The sequence below is a fragment of the Megalopta genalis genome, chromosome 3 (assembly GCF_051020955.1).
Source record: "Megalopta genalis isolate 19385.01 chromosome 3, iyMegGena1_principal, whole genome shotgun sequence".
Lineage (NCBI taxonomy): Eukaryota > Metazoa > Arthropoda > Insecta > Hymenoptera > Halictidae > Megalopta > Megalopta genalis.
In genome coordinates, this window is record NC_135015.1 from 31632063 (window position 1) to 31649645 (window position 17583).

The 17583-nt window shown below is 48.9% G+C and overlaps 1 protein-coding gene across 5 annotated transcripts in view; it reads left to right on the plus strand.

Moving 5' to 3' along the window:
• Mxd (MAX dimerization protein) overlaps positions 1-14664 on the plus strand; it is a 330355-nt gene extending 315691 nt beyond the window's left edge. For all 5 annotated transcript variants that reach the window (XM_076520598.1, XM_076520600.1, XM_076520599.1 and 2 more), the window contains exons 7-8: positions 3228-3364; positions 5809-14664. In XM_076520598.1, the coding sequence (XP_076376713.1) occupies positions 3228-3364 (137 nt within the window). In that variant the 3' untranslated portion in view covers positions 5809-14664. The remainder of the gene's footprint in view (positions 1-3227; positions 3365-5808) is intronic.
• The last annotated feature ends 2919 nt before the right edge of the window (positions 14665-17583 follow it).

Consider the following 17583-nt stretch of genomic DNA (forward strand, 5'->3'; position numbering starts at 1 on the left):
AATTTTTCGATTGCAATAATTTCTCAGAAGGGAAGAAAATTGATGCTTATCGCGTGCATCTACGCTCGACAAGTTATTACTAGAAATTTTCATAACGAGTCGGAGTACGGCAAAGGGTGAAGCGCTCGAGTAAAAATACCGGCTGGTTAAATTGTCCCATTAATTCGTGCTTCTTGTGCAACAAAGTCCCCTGAAAAAGAAACGATGATCTCACGATCATCGTAACTTTCGCCAGAAAATTGCGATCATGAAATCATTCTCGTCGCGATCGATGCACCGGTTGTGCAGCGACAGGTGTGCCGCGGGTGCACAGAAAGTTTCGACCGAACTTATCAGGTGGATCGCGAGATATCGATCGCGCCCGCAGGCACGACCCTCGGGGCAAGCTTTCCCTTCGAATCGCTCCGACTCCGTCCATCCCAAATAACGCCGAGGACTCGATAATTTTAAGAAAGTCTTTTTATTTCGAGGGCCGGGGCGAAAAAGGGAAACGAAAATGCGATCGAGAGACTGGAGAAGCGGCGCCTAAATCCGAGCAGGGGCAAGAAGCCCGCGAGAAATAGACCGCGAGTGCAGCACAGCGGTTGGCTCGAAAAAGTGTGCTCTATCTCTGGGTAATCGAAGCGTAATAGCAACCAGGCGCCACGGTGTTTAACCGTGTAACACAGCAGAGCAGCTCTCTCCTAGCTTCCGAAATCCCGTGGAGCGGCCGTCTAAATATAGCAGAGCCGCGAACCTGTTCATTTCCGCAGCTTCCGTGCAAAAACAAGCCGGCACACGCTCGTTATTGGTAGCGGCTCGGCTCGGCTCGACACGGCTCCGGCTCCGGCTCCCGTGTTACTTTAATTAAACTCCGGCGCTAAGTGTGTCCGGTGCAGCGAGTCGCGAGCAGCCGCCTCGGAACCGAAGAAAATTATCGGAACGGTTCCCGGGAAGATCGTATTTTTTGTCAATTATAGAGCGGAACGCCGGCGAACGGCAGGGACGAGGGGCCGGCGGGACGGACGAGGGGGCTGAACGCGGGGGTGCGGGGACGTTAAAGCTACGAGGTCGCGAAATCGGCGAACGGGAGGAGGGCGCGCCCCGCCGCGCGTGTACGCGGGGGCGAAAAAATGCGAACAATATTCGACGACCGCTTCCATGGATCCGGTAAAATACGAAAATTGGACAACGCTTCGTATTATTGGACGGCCGTGGGGGAGGGCACGTGCGCGCGGGGCCGGTCGCGGAACGCGGCTCGATATATCGATTCGGCGCGGAATTCGCGCGCGGACGCTTTCGAATCGGGGATTGTTACCGCTTATATTTATGAGCCGCAGCTGTCCGATCGCATCTACAATTTACTAGCGCGCATCCCGCGCACCTGCGTTTTTTAAATTATCTCGCGAGAAGCCCCGCGAACAGTATTACCGTATGACACGAATTATTCGATCGTGTCCGAGCCCCGGCAAACCCCTCCCGCCGCGGTTGTTTATCGTATTGTCGGCCCTGGCGCGCGAACATACGCGCGCGGATTATCGCCGGAATCTCGGGTCTCGTTGACAAGTCGACGCCATTGGCGGCGATAACGTTCGCTGTCTTCGGGGATTCGACGACGGAGCGCTTCGGTTTTTAATCCCGTCGGATCTCGTCCGATTTCATATGCGATCTGCTGAATATGAATGTTATTCCTTTTTTCTTTCTTAATTGAAACAGAATTTTATTCTGTTGTTATGGAAATCTAGGAATGAAAGTAAATTGGGACACGCGGGAAACGAAAATTGTCTCGTTCCGTTAGACAGAAATTCTTCACGGAGCCAGAGATTTTTAAAGAAGCGCGAATATTTAATTTTCAACGAACGATTAAGTTCAGACTTGCACGAAACGATACTGAAAGAGAACAACTACACCCGCCGACGGTGTTCGCAGTCCTTCCTCCACTTCTGCTTCTCTGGATTCTACCACTATGCACGGTTGTCGATCAGCGGAGGAGCCATTTTCGAGTAGCAAAACCATGGGCGAGCTGTCTTTTTTTGTTTTCATCTCCTGGGCGTCGGTACGCTTGAAAATCCAGTCGAAGTATCGACGCGGAATTCAATGTCCGATCCGGCTCGATAGAAAAAGTGTCGGCGCAGTGAACGGCGTCGGGCGTCGGTTTCGCCGTGGTCGCACCTGGCGGGCGCATAGGCGTGGGCGGTCGGGGCCGGGTTATATTTCACGGCGGCGAAAGTCGCGAATGTTTTACTGCGGCGGGTGTTGTCGAAGGGCCGATATTCTCTCTGGTGCCGGGATCCTCGATATTCCCGGCGCGGTTTTCGTGTGTGCCAAGAGTCAAGAGGGTTCGCCGCGCGGCCGTGAAAGGGGACGCGGGGACGCCGGGGTGGCGGCCGAGGCCGCGCGCATTTCCCGTGACAAAAAAACCATCGCCGCGAGAACGCCTGCACACGCAGAACCGTGGAATTCGAGAACAGCAAACAATTTGATATACGCCTCGGGCAGCTGCCGGCGACACATCCGGCGCGAAAGGTCGAAGGTCGCGCTCGATCGCCGCGAAACTAGTTTAACGAGACTTTGACACCGCTCCTCTCGTTCCTCGGGAGTTACGATTCATAAAATCCCCGGACGAGCTCCTTTCTCCTGCGGACCAAGGTGCCGGAGTCGCTGCGGGTCAAGGAGATGCGCGATAAAGGGCCGCTCGTTTCTCCTTTCCTTTTCTTTTCTCTTTCCCCGGTATTTTTTTTTGTCGACGGCTTCTCGCGCAGCCAACCGAGCCCGGATCTGCGATTTTTTCCGTTTCCGCTCGATACGCCGCTTTTAGGAGATGTTTTTACGAGATATTCCAGAAAGGAACTGCGGAGTGATATCGAGAGCTTTAGTGTATCGGAAGGGACACCGAGCTTCGGGTTACGGGACGCTAAAGCTGCCGTCGCCAGTTCCGAAACGGCGGCCCGCATTCGCGGAGAATTTCTCTGTTGATAACTGACTCGGCAGTTTCGGCTCCTATACTTTTTATGGACAGCTTTTAAGGTGTTGGGGCAAGTTTTCTTCGAGTCGTCTCTGTCTCCGGTAAATTCAATAATGGAAGGATGTTGCGAATAAATTTTCTCGATCAACGGACTTATTTATTACAAATATATTCTATATATCTATATTTCTATATTCTATATATCTTGTTACTACATGATAGACTGTCGTGGATATTTGTGTGTTGCGCTTAATTTGACGATCGCCTAATTTTCCTGTTGCAGATGAAGTAGACGTGATCGGTTATACGAGCAACCAGTCGGACACCGATGATCACAGCAGCGTGCAAAGCAGCAGCGACAGTGGCGTCGCAATGTCCACCTCCAGGCTGACCCTTTCCGAAATGATGGACAATCTTTAGGTGAGCAGATACGTCACTCTATAATCGACAACTGCAGCACTACGATCCTGTCCTTCCAATTTATTTTTCCGAAACCATCATCATCCATCTTGTTTCTTTAACCAGGCAATTTGTTCGAACTGATTTAGGGCAACGTCAAATTTTTCAGACAGCGATTCTCTTACATTTCGTTCTCGTCTCGAGCGAATTCTTCTACAGCATCTATGCAAGAACAATAACGGTTATATATTTTAACGAGTGGCTTGATACGCATGGAATTCGTTCGAAACACTCTGTGAGGGCTGTTCCGTACAGTTTTCGACGATGCAGAGTAAAAGACTCTCGACAAAATAGTTTCCAGCCAGTGATCAGGCTCGGCGTTTTCGAGAGCGCTGTCCAAACCATTTCACCCCGATTCTACGAGCCGAGGGTTATTTTCAGAACTATTCATCTCGAAGAACCATTCAGAAGCGTTCTACCCAGCTTTTAAACTTCCGACGCCAATACTTTTGCGCGGCGCGCGCGCGCTCTTGAAACTTCGCGGAAAAACGAAACCGGCGCGCGGTAGAATTATTTGACCTTTCCGTCGCCGGAGAAAAAAAAAGTTGCAAGAGATACTCGAAAAATTCATTAGAATTTTAACGATCGGGGAGCAGGCTCCCATCTCTAATTCAGTATTTCCGCGGCTTCGCGACCCGCGCGCAGAAAATCGAGTGCCCCGAGAATCGCGACGGAATTCTACGGAGCGAAAAGGGCTGCTCGCGCCGCGATACAAAATTAACGAAAAGTCGAACCCCGATCCGGGCGCCGAGTTGTAAATGTTTTAGCATCGTTCACTGCGCCGCGTCATCTTGTTTCATATTTTTCTTTTCGCTTTTCGTCGAGTTGCATCGGGATTTTCAGCAAAATCGTTGGCGTCACGCAAAAAGAAATAAACGCAGGGTTCTCGTAACCACCCAGGCTCGCGTTCGGAGTCCGCTGTCTCTTCGTCGCTCGTTTACCCTTTTTTCCTCACGTTTTCTCACCGGCAGATACGTTTCGGATATCATCCGGACAACGGACTTCAGCCGACGATTCCTCGAACGTTTCTTTCCGTTCTTCGTTCACGTGAACGCGACACGAGCACGAAAGTCACGATCTAAGTTTAACAGGCGTCAAAAGCCCGAACCGAAAGTGCATCCTCTCGAGCAGCGGCGCCTTCTGAATGCTCGCCATTTTGCAAACCGGCCCGCAGAATCCGGAGTTTATAAATGCGGATGGCTCTCGCACAAAGACTATTTTTAAAGTCTCATAATGCCGGGCCTCGAGCGGTCGGATAATAACTTTTCAGAATGATTGCGCGGGCAAATTGCTGCGTTTAACGTGTCCTCCTTAATTAACGAAGTATTTTTCGTTTTTCCTGCGAGACGCGTTACGAGCGCCGTTCTGTCTTTTTTCGTGCCTTATTTAGCCGGCACAGGAAACCCGAGTGACACTTAAAGCTGTCCGTACAAGCGAAAGAGAAATGTCGTATTTACAGGGAACGAATGTAACATTCGACGGTTAAACATTCTCTTGGCAATCTTGAGAGCGTTGTTCCAAATTTATTCTCTTCGCGGAGTTTCAAGTTTCTCCGAAACCACAGTCGTACACATTCAGGGCAATATTAACTAATAGGTAGATTATTCATTTGCCAAGTATTGCTGTATAAAAAAAGTAAGTATTATATATCTGCAAGCAGAAGTTTCATGCAGCAGCTACTGAACTCGATCACGTTGTTACTTGATCTTGAAAATGATATATTCGTAATTCATTATCCTCTGTCCTGTAATCACTCTGTCTACTCCGTCAACAATCCTCTAGAATTTAATTACTATTGCTGCACGTTTATTCTCACGGTCCACGCGAGTTGTTGCATACAAAATGAACTTCTTAATGACAAACCGTATCTTAATGGCACATTTACAAGACTGTATCGTTACCAAAAATATTCTGATTGGTTAGAAGCTAGCGTTGATCGTTCCTCACGAATTTATACCAATTTTCTATGCAACAACTGAACAAAATATCGTAACAGTAGAGAAAGAGAGAGACGAAATCGAACTCGATCATCTTGAAAATCCTGGAATAAGTTTTCCGAGTGATGTACACCCCTAATTACGAAAATTCGGACTCGTACCAGTTTTGATAATTATATATATTATTATATAAATCGTACCTGATTTAATAATCCTTTAATATTCAATGTCTTCCAAATGGAAGCACCCGAACGGGCCATCGTACGCGAAATTTTCAAAAATCCTTCCCGGTGGAATAAGAAACGGCGCGATGTAAATCTCTCTCTTTTCCTCCGGTGATAAGAGCCGCGCGAGGGTGTTGCAAAGACGGTGGGTGGGAGGAGGGAGGGGGGGCGACAGAGCGCGAGTAAAAAGGAACAGATCCTCGACAAATAAATTCTCACGTCCGTACCTCTGGGCTATTTGCAGACAAAGAGATGGCGCGGTGGCGGCGGAAGAAAGTAGAGGGGGAGCAGTTGGGGGTGCGGAGGAAGAGAAGGAAGAAGACGCGGAGGGTGAAGAAGAAGAAGAAAAAGAAGAGAGGAGGGCGGCGAGTGTGGGAGGAGTGTGCGGCGGGTGGGTCGCGTTTGTAGCGGAAGAAACGAGAACGAGCGAGAACGAGGGACGAGGACGAGAATGGGAAGCCATGGGAGCGTGCGAAGATCGACGGTGTGCTCCGAGGAATCGGCACGAGAAATCTGCGTGCACGTTAGGGCCCCGTTTTTCGGCCCTACAACGGTGGAGCATCCGCGGGAACATCGGCGCGCAGTGTGTACGCGCGTGGTCGTCGCGAGGAACGCGGCGAGGGGACGTGAAAAACGAGGCGCGAGAAGACGAGCGGAATCATCATCTTCGGGGGTGAAGATATCTGACCGGCTTGGAAGAACGGGCGACGCTCGCGGGGGGGTCCTCGAGGAAGAACCGCGAGAAACTGTGGCGGGCGAAGCGGAATACGATGTAAATTGAATACGCGTATTGTACATATTTTTAAGGGAGACCAAATTTATGGAGAAAGCGTCGAGGCGGATAGAATATCTAAGAGGAAATTCCGGGCGGTTCTTCCTCGAGGGGCGCGCCCCCGGCCAGCAGGAGGATCATCCCCGTTGGTAGATCGTCGCAGTCCGCGCGGATCCGATCTCGTGGCGGATCGATCAGAGGCGCGGCTCGTTGTCGATATACTGTAGATGGCTGTGGCCTCTAACCGATCGACGTCACCGAAAATTTTTCGAGGGACTTTGGCTGTTACGGGGGTTAAGGGGAGCATCGCGATCCGCCACGGCCGCGACGATCGCACGATCGTTCTCCGTTCTACGTGCCACGGGGGGCGTCGCGTCCAAGGATCGAGGAGAGGAAAGAAACCCTACCCGTCGATCCTTCGCGCTTCTCCTCGCGTCTCCACCGAGCGCGCGTGCGCGCGCGTTTCTCTTTTTCCCCCGGGTTTTCTCGAGGAGATCGCGGCGAGTCGAGATAAACCGGAGAAACCGTCGCGATTCTCGCCGAGAGTTGTTGATTCTTCGGTCTCGTTTATTGCTCTCGGCTCGCGAGAGGAGAAGCCGGAGAAATTCCGGGGAAAATTCGTAGCCGAGGAGAATCTGATCGAGCACGGTACACCGAGGGATGGAAGGGAGAAGGCGAGTTATATCGGCGAGAGTCGGCCGATCCGGGACACGGCGTGCAGGAGAAATCAGGGCCGGAAGGGGGGTCGGAGGGGTTGATTCGCGAGGGAGACGGGTCTCCTCCGCGAGCCCTGCAGTTTTTAATTAGTCTACGCGAACGAAGAAAAAGAAACGAGCGGAAAACGAGTTCCACCCTTCGACGTACACGCGAGTGCATGATCCGGGAGGGGAGGTGGCGAGTCGGGAAAATCATACGGTACACAGCTAACGTATAGAAAGACCACGTACACACACACACACACACACACACACACACGCGCGCGCGCGCGCGCGCGCATATACACTGTTCAGGCACACGCAGGTACACGGTTCTCTTCGCGGACGTGGAAGCTGGGGGAACAGCGGGAGGCAGGGGGATGGAAATGGACACGAGGAAGACACACGCGTATACGTTTCACGCGAGACACTGTAATTAACGGGGTGGCGTCCGACGCGAGGGGAAAAAGTAAGTCTTACTATATTATAAGTGAAAGATGAGAGAAAAAGAAAACGAGAGAAGCGAGAAAGAGCGAGAGTGAGCGAGAGAGAGAGAGAGAGCATCGTTTCATTGTAATACGCATTCAAAGAGTACAAATTCTGTAAGTCCCTCGTTCGGCGTTTTCGAGGCTTTACCACCTGTTGTCGCGCAAGATTTCTCTGCCGCTGATTAGGCGAGCAACGCCGCCATCTTGGAGAACGATCACCGCGGGGGTCGGTGTACACGCGTGTACAGATATCTTCGGCGCGATGAAGAGAGAATGAGAGCGAGAAAGTGGAATTGGGGAGGATGAAAGAAGGTCGTACAAGGGTCCAAAGAGCTAGGAAATCGATGGCGGGCCGGCGATTACGTTTCACCGACCGGTTAAGGCTGCGCCGATTTCCATTTTGCGGCTCGAGTGGCATCTCGCGCGCAGCGCCTAAGCGGTTAGGTCGTCGGCTCGAGGTGTCGGAGCTCCTATTCCGTCGTTGCTTAAACGAGACGTCGACGATCTGTCGGTCGAAAGGGGGAGGGGGACGATGTCGATGTTTCGGTCTTTCAATTTTAAAAGTATTACGGTAAACGTTTTTCACGGTTTCGCGCCTGTCTTTCGTTTCTCACGTAAAAATTCCTTTCGATTTCCGTTGATTCTTGGGCACAGGAGGGTCGTCGTCGCGCGTGAGGCTCTCGGATCGAGGGGGGAGGGATCGTCGAGGGGGAATCGAGTTCGCGGGCTAGGCTCTACGCAGAGTAGATAGACTGATTACCAAACGTAACGAGTGATCTCTGAACAAAAAAAATACGAAACAAAACGTAACACGGTTTAAAAACACGGGGATAGTTTGTAAGAAAACGAAAACGAGAAAAAAATGTGTTTAACTTCGTGGAGAGCGTTTGGGGGTGCCGGGGGGGTGTTTGGGCCTTCTCGCGGGGGTGTCCTCGCGTGTGCCGCGTGGCCAGCTAGCTGGACGACGATTATGCTCTCGGAGACACGATCGCGCGCGCGTGATCTTACGGTGAAGGGGCGGCGTTTAGAGGGGAAACGACGATCGGCGACGTATACGACGGTGAATTCGAGTCGAACGGGATTTTCAGCGCGGACGAGAGATACGCGACCTCGAACGACAGCCAACGCGAGAGCGAAGGCGGCGGTTCCTGGAGCGGGACAGGACTGGGAACGACGGGAACGGTGAAACACATCTCGAATCCCACCGAAAGAGCGACCAAGCCGAGTGAAATATTTTCAGCGAGGCGTGCCGCGACTTTTTAATATTAAACGTAATGATACTCCCGCAAGTCGTTGTTGTATCAACAATCGACCATTTATCTATAGTTGATCGCAATCATATTGGTTGTTGCAGAAGATTACCGCGGCCGACACATCAGATATAAAACGGGTGGGATTCGAGAAACCGGTGGGGAACGAACAGCCCCCGACGACCGCCGCCTTCGAGAATGTCTTTCAACAAATTCATTTCATCGATTTCGGTCTGATCGTATTTTGTAAATAGGCGATTCGGAATGTTGTCTCTATTTTTCTGTCGCGGACGGTTCTCTAGACTTTTGTTTTCCGAAATTTGTGTATCTCGGCGAGCCACGATTGCCGGCAACGAAAATTATTCCCGGAGCATCGTGGACGCGCGTTGACTGTCGTTCGCGTTTCACAATGGGGTTCGAGGAGGACGCGGTGGATCAAAGGGAGAATTCGTGCGGGGGTGTGAGAGACAGAGGGAAAGATAGAGAGAGAGAGAGAGACTACGCCGTTGAACTTCGACACGGAAAGCGATCGGAGTCCCTCGAGTCGCGCGGATGTTCTTTCTTTTTCTTTTTTTGCTTTTGGTTTTCTACTTTTCGACAAGACGGTAGAGGATCCGGAAGACAGTGACGGACAAAGGTGTACGCGTGAGGTAGCTAGAAATCGTATTAAACGAGGGAACCACCAAGAACCACCACAAAGCAAACCAAAAATTACAAAAAAAAATCACACAAAAAAAGAATAAAAAAATGGTAACATTAATTACACAAGCGTCTACAAAAGTAAAAAAGAGGGGGAGAGAGAGAGAAAGAGAGAGAGAGAATTTGTGCGTATGAGTGCGCGTGTGAGTGAGAGAAAGAGAGAGAGAGAGAGGGTGGGGACCTGTTTTAGAGAAGGTCGATTAACGGGAGGGATAAACAAGAGCAAACATAATTAATATTTTACAGTCTAAGGAGTTTCAATTAAGTGATTTAACGATGAATGTGTCTCTTGAACGTGTAGATTGTTGATGAACGCACCTTCGTATGTTATTAAAAAGAATTCCTTTTTTCTTTGTCCTTTTTGTCTCGTGAGTTTCGTTTTCGTTTCGTCGTTGCCATCCAAGTCGTTGTACGTGCCGTAAGAAAAAAAAAGAAGAAAAAGATATCTCATAAACGATGGACTATTATCGTTTTTCGATCTGGGTTCGTAGTACCTTGTAGCGAGATAAAGATGTATGTATTCTATATATTAAAAACAGGGACACGCTCGCCCGATGTATTGCGCTCTGCTTTTTCCCGCACGCGGTGAACGAGGAACGCGAAAGGCAAAAGCGAAGTAAGACGAAAAAGAAGCGAAAAAGAAACCAAAAAAAATACAATAAAGAGGATGATAACAGTGAAAACAGAAAGAAAGAGAAGGTAGATAGGGAGCAAGACATAAAGACAGAAAGAAAAAGAGAGAAAGAAAGAGAAAGAGCGAGAGAGAGAGAGAGAGGGAGGAAGAGAGGACGGTTCCGAGGCAATCTCGAATGAAAAAGACGTATGCCATTGCGCGGTCGAATTCGTCTTCAATTTCCTCGGCGAGGAACTTGATCGCGGCTCGATCATGCCAGAAAAAAGCGGACAGGAAATCCAATTGGACAAAAAAAAAAAATTCGTTGTATCGAGGGCTCAACGGTCGAGTATCCCCTTTTTTGATAATCGCGATTACGAGGACGAGGACGAGAGAACGACATTCGAATAACGAGAGAAAAAAAATTACCGATTCACCGATCAGCATATCCGGGTTCCGTTTCCAAATATATCGGGCCAGTCTGTTCCCATGAAAATGTGATATTAAAATTAACACGAAAGGGAAAAATACGGGAAGCCGAGGGTAGGAGAGAGATAGATAGCGCGAGAAGGAGGGTGAGAGGCGGGAGGAAATCGAGGAGGAAATTTAACGACAGATTTCGGGGGGCGAGAACGGTGGGTTGGAGGGCGTTACGAAGAAGATCGATGCACCAACGCATAAGAAGGCCAGACACGTGTGCAGAGAGTGAAAGAGAGAGAGAGAGAGAGAGAGTGAGTGAGGGGGAAAGAGGGAGAGAGCGAGGGTTCGGGGAATAGAGAGAGAGAGAGAGAGAAAGAACGAGAGAATGGGAGAGGGTGAGAGAGGGGGAAAGGAGACACAGGGAGGAGGAGGAGGATGAGGAGTAGGAGCAGGGTGTGTATGCGTGGACAGGGGTTTAATTGGGAACGACGGTTTGGGTACAGATCACAACAGCAGCAATATGAATTGATGCAGTACTGAGCTGACAAAACGAATGACAAAAATAAAAAAAAACTTGTTACTCCAGCCGCTAGAAATAAATGTAAGATGTAATTCAACAGTGGTATGCAAAGCTGCGTTCAGTCTGGGCTCGAGGGGTGGTCGGGGAGGGGTTTGGAAAAGGGTTGATCGTGTGCGGTCGGATCGTTAGAGGAAGAACGAGAAAAAGAGGGAAATAGAAAGAAAAAGGGGGATTTGCATGAACGGGAGATTTTCGAAGGAGAGAGAGACGGTCGACGGTGTTTTGCCGGTCGATCTCGCGCGGGTAGCTCTCATCAACCGGGAAGAACGAAAATGGCGGCCGGCGTTGTCTAATGATCGATTCCTCCTCCCTATCGTCCCGCGATCCGCCGTCGAGCCCAGCGTGCACGCGGCACGCGGCCCTCAGTCTAACGTTTAAGGAATCTTTAAGTAATACTTGATCGAAATAAACTAAAATAAAAATAAAAAAAGAAAGCTAAGGAGAATACAAATAATGAAATAATAATGAAAAAAATGGGTGTTATTTTTAGATGTCTATTAGATTATCAGAACCAGAAAACTAAAGGATAAAAAAATGCTTAAACATAAAAACGATGAAAAAAAAGAGAAAAAACCTACTATTAATAAACTACTACTACTACTATTACTACTACTACTACTGCTGCTACTACTTCTACTACTATTACTACCGTACTTGTAATAAGGATTTAAAGGACATAGGAACTTAGTTGAGAAAAAAACGCGATTTCACAAAGATGCAACATTTTGAGAAGAGCGTCCCTCTTTTTACGAATACCTGCGCAGGACGAAACCGACTCGTCCAGGACACATACGAGACTTTTGCTCCGCGTCCCACCCCACGCCCCCACCAGGAGAAAGAAAACGGCACCCCATCCCCGTTTTAACGACGCGAAACGCGAGCGATCGCGGCGTAGTAAAAACGGAAGCTGGAGAGTGAGAGAGAAAGAAAGAGAGAGATAGAGAGAGTGAAAGAGGAGACCTTTTTTCTCACGTGGGAACCACAAAATGTATAAAATAATAGTTGCTCTTTCTTACACTTAGACTGGACGTGTCCCGCGAAGTCCTGTGCAGGTGCGGCTAATAATTGTGGGCGTGAAAGGGACGAGGACGACGAAGGGCGGCGGGCAGGCAAGCAAGCAAGCAAGCAAACAAACAAACAAATAAAACAGTCTCTTTTATTTCTCCCTCCCAAAGAAGACAAAGAAAGAATACGTGTGTGTCGTCGTCGTCCCCTTCCGTCGCGCTCAGGGACACCTTTTTCCTCGAGACGTTTTGCCGCTTTCATTGTTTAGATGATTACTATTTAACGACAAGCAAGAATAAGATGAAAAAAAATCATAAACGATAAAAAACGAATCGATCGTAAAAAAAGACGAGATCGACGGAACCTGTTCAATGAACGACGTCGCCGTTAACACGTTAATTATTACGATGGTGGGCTTTTCTTTTCACGAATACAAAAAGAAATCAATAACAAGCAAACAAACAAACCTAACCAACAACAAAAGACGAACAGATAGAGAAAGAGAGATAGTGTGTGTGTGTGAGAGAGAGAGAAACAAGTGTTGAAGGGGGCGAGAGAAGGCGGGGTGATCTCGAGGATCGTCGCGTCCGCGCGTTTCGTCCGCTTTCTCGCCAAAAACGCGGTCGTTGGTCCATCCCCGACGACGTGCCGGACAATCCTGAGGAACGAGACAGGCTTTTGCAGAGCCTTCTCGAGAGGTTCGCGAAGGGAAACGGTTCCCGCATCTCGGTAACCTGACTCGAAAGCGGAGAGCACAGTGGTCGGCTCGGATCCGCGGCGATTCGGTGCTCGGTAGAGACGAACCGAAGCGGTTAGAAGGCGGTGCGGTCTTCTATACTAAACGAAAGTAGGGTGTCGAGCTTGAATCGGCGCTGATTCGAGACTGAATCACAGCCGAACGACGAAACGATAAAGCATTGTAACCCCGACGGAAAACACGGGCTAGCTAGAAAACAAGATAGCTTAGGGAACGCGGAATAGCAGGATGATTCCTGTGGAAAAGCGAACCAGGAGACGAAAAGGGCGGACAGATAGGGTGAAGCTGCAGAGAAAGGTTACACGGTGCCGACGTTGCAATCGCGCAATTGCCACGTGGCGATACTCCTTCAGACGAAAAGTGCGGTCCTTTTCTCGGTCGTTGTTGAGCCACGTAAAGCTGTCACGAGTATGGCACGTCTCCCCGCGGGGAGGGCAGATGGTGACCGGAAAGAAGACGAAACGCGCGACCCGCGGGACGATCCTCGAGGGGGGGGGGGGTGAATTAGGGATTTGAGGGAGAGGGGCGTCGGAAGTTTCGGGACGAACGGAACGGAGAAGACGTATATATCGGGGGAGGGCGTAACGGAAGAGGCCCGCGAGATCGAGGGAAAGATTTTTCGCGGGCGTGGGGTGGTTTTGCGACACCGGGACGATGGTGATTTTTCTGGGGGCCGGGGGGGCAAGTCGGGGGTGTGGAGCCGCTGTTGAGCTCTCTTGTCGCGATGAGCATTTAATCAACGGTAGGAAATGCTTAGTGGACTTAATCTTAGGAGGCGAACCGACGAAAACACATTCTGGTGTGAACGATTGCTGGGGAGGGGCTGGGGCGGGGTGGGACACGGGGTTCGTTTGAGAGACCGGGATAAATTGGGGAGGGGGGGGCAGGGTCTCGTGCTCGTCGTTTTACGGCGGTGTGACGCGCACGAGAGCTGTTCGAAAAAGGGTTCGAGGGGGCGAGAACGATGGTAGACTTCGGGAGGCGATGAAGACGCGCCAGGGGGTGGCTGTACGTGTTATTAATGTTTGAGGAGACGGGGGCGTGGAGGGCGGGAGGTATTTCGGGCGCGCGCTGCACGGCGTGTACGCCTAAAAATCGCGCGCGCGAACAAGAACCGTGCGTGCGAGAAAGGGGTGAGAGATGGGGTGAATTAAAAAGGCAAGAGTTGGGACGGTAAACAGCGGTGAGAGGTCAGGGTGGCGTGCGCGGAGGGATGAGTGGGCACGAAAGATACGAGAGTGAGAGATGGAGCGAGGGAGAGAGAAAGAGAGAGAGAGAGAGAGAGAGAGAGATCGAGGATACGGGGGTGCGATGGGTGCGGGTTGTGCGAGAGAAGGTGAAACGGAATGCGAAGCAGGCGAAGAAAGCACGTTCTGTCAATTTGTCAATATTGTCATGATTCGATGGTCGATTGGTATGCCTACGATTGAACCTCCATTACCAGGTGAATGTATGGAAGCAAAATATTCTTAATATTGATTCAGTACGATTCTTATAATTATTATCATTATTATTAATTAATTAATTAATTAATTGATTATCATTATGGATTATCATTAACAGTGCGAGAAGTAGGAATATACCAGACGAACACAAACCGGAAATAAAAAGCCAGATGTTTAAAGCAAAAGAAAAAGGCAAAAAAAATGATAAAATAAAGATAAACAAATAAATAAGAAAGGCAACCACTTCTATATTATTGTACATATTTACTTGTAACTGCTATTCGTATTGCAGAGGTTTTGTTCTCTCAACAAATGATTTCCTCGATTCTGCGGGAAGAAAAAAAAATGAATAAAATAAAATTTGTGTATTATTGAACCGTGTCATTCTCTTCTGCGCCCGTCCATCCGTTCCCCGGAAACGTTTGAACGTCGCGAACACAAAGTTCGATTTCACGCGCTCCGACCCCGGCGCGGCGCGGCGCGGCACGGCGCCCTTTTAATTCTCTTTTTATTTCCCAACCTTTTTACTTTCCAGCGACGTTATTTCCGCGTCGAAGCGGGGAAGCGGGAACGAGAGATCGTACCCGAAAGCTAAAGCGAAGCCCTGGATCGTTACGTAACGTCGCGGCATAGATTCTACACGTCCCAGAGATAACTTATCGTTCACCTGCATGTCGATTTCATTTGACGCGCTCTCCCTTCTCCGTTGCGGAAAGATGAAACACGATACGCGCGGTTCCGTCGCCATCTTGTGGATTTATGGCCGTATCAGAGTATTGATTTCTTACCTGTGGCAAAAATTACCGACACCGACGATAGACTCGCTTTTTCTCTCCTCCTCTATTCCTCCCCCCGCCCCTCCCCGACCCTCCCCCGGAAACACAAAGACGCTAATTTGTTACGACCCTGATCGTGGATCTGTCGAGATTAATCTTCCCCGGTGAATCCGACGCTTCAAGATGTCGTCCGCAACGGAGCGATACCGTAAAAGAGTAATTATAGCGTTTCATGCGAAGTTAACTAAAATACAGACTGCTTTGTAATACGAAAACATCGTGTTATTATTTAACTCTCGATTGCATTTATCGATCTTTACATCTAAATCCTCGAGTTACTTTTACTTATCTTTCGATATACTTTTCTTCGAGATCTACGTTCGATCTCATCGATCTCGATACAAATGTTCAATGAATTAGGGACACCAGATGTCCTGAAATTCTCTGATTATTTCTACCGTTTCCACTTGATCATTCCTTCCATAACGAAACCATGAAAAATAAACGCGACACAGGTTTCACCCCGCAACCGACCTGCCATTTACAAAACTGTTCGCGCATCATCTGTGTCAGAATATTTTCTCTAAAAATGCGAGTTCGTCAACCTCCGCGGACCCAATCAGAGGGAAACCCTTTTTACTTCTGGGGGAAACCTCGCGTTTTATTCCTACGGGGTGGAGCGCACAATCTTTTATGATTACTTCGGCGAAGTCAACTGGCGGGCACAGTTTGAAGCAGCTTCTCGTTTCAACTGCCGCCGAAAAACTGCGTTCGCGATGCACACAGCGAGGTAAGGGAGGAAAAGAGAGACACAGAGAAAGAGAGAGAGAGAGAGAGAGAGAGAAAGAGCGATATGAAAGCTGAAACAGGAAACACAAGCGACTCGAACAAAAACGGGACTTCAATCGCAAGAAAGCATCCACGTTCGGCCATTGTGCCGCGAAGCAGAAATGTTCTCTGCGTCTCCTCTGGCTCGGTTTCGCCGTGTAAAGCCAGAAGAATGTCAACGACACGGGGCGCAATAAAAATCTAGAAATCGAGTGCTCTCGGGACGAAATAGCGAGAGCGAGCGTGTCGATTCGACGAGGCCGGGGGTGGCGAACAGGGTTGCGAAGATCTGACGTCATTCTACTTGTTTCGAGGACAGCTCGCGGAGAGACAGTAGATTCAAAATGGCGAACCGCGGTGAAGCACGCGTTGCTGCGCACCTTGCTAATTACAACCGCTGTAGAATCGACTCCTCCATCTGTCTCCATCTATACCGTCCCGTTCCACCCTCTCTCCCTCTCCTTCTCTATCGCTCTCCCTGAACTAGTTCCGCGAATTTTGCCAGCCGGCCTATAACATTCCGTTGAGATTGATAAAACTTCAAGTATTTCAGGGACTCGGGAATTTACAGGGCTTACCAAATGTCGGTCAGACGATGAAGTTTGCGGACGCGGCAGTATTCGCGAAGTTTTAATTACGTTAGATTTTTAACCGCCAACTTTCCCCACTTACCCTGATTTTTCGAACCGCTTTTAAGCGCTGCTTAGACAGTTCGCGGGCTTCTGTCCATTCGATTTAGGCTTGCACCGGATATGATTTCCATTTTCGAGGCTCGTCTTTCAATCGCGATTGCCGCGTTAACATTCGCGGATGGTTCTTTAGTTTCTTAATCCATCAACGGTCTAAATTATGCAACGTTTATTCGCAACTGATTGTAATTGTTCGTAAGTTCTGGGCAATTTATGACGGTAATAAAGCGGAACGTACTAACAAGGCATTGAAAAGCTATAACTACCCTGAATCCGAGCGAAATTTTACCAAATCCCATCGACTTTCTGAACCGGCTCCGAATCCTCTTGTCTCCGAAGTATTTCACTAAATTTTCAAAACCGCATCAAATTTAGTTGCAGCCATTGAAGCAACTTGATTTTCTAAACCCCAGCGATCGGTGTGCCTTGTTCCAATTACTCGATATTCTTATCGAATCGAGCCTCATATTTGATACTTCGCTATGTAGCGGTTGCACAGCAGTCGTAATATTTAATCTCGGAATTCTCCTTTCGAAAGATCGTGAATACCACATTTAAAAAGGTCCAGCGAGTGTCAAGTTTCCGGAAAATTAAATTTTGAATGCGTAACAAAGTTAGCTGCAACTCCTTCCGTATACTCGGACAATTATAATTAGAGGTACGTCGTTCTAGAAAGGAAGAGACTTCAGCACGCGACGAACTCTAAAACTCCGCGACCGCATTGCTCGCAAAATTAAATGGAAAACAAACTCCAAGAACGGTCCCCTAATTACGTTTTATTTTCGCAAGTTACATCGCTCGTTGGCGGCTTTCGAAAGTTTTCCAACTTAAAAGACTCTAGAGACAGTCGGCTCTAAACTAGAGTCTTTCAATTAAGGAATCGCGTGCTTGAACCGTGCCCTAACAAAACCATTAACACAAGACAATAAATAAGTATCAAGTTAATTGTAAACATATTTATAGTCACTATTTTATTCCATTGTGCATAATAAATTTAATAAA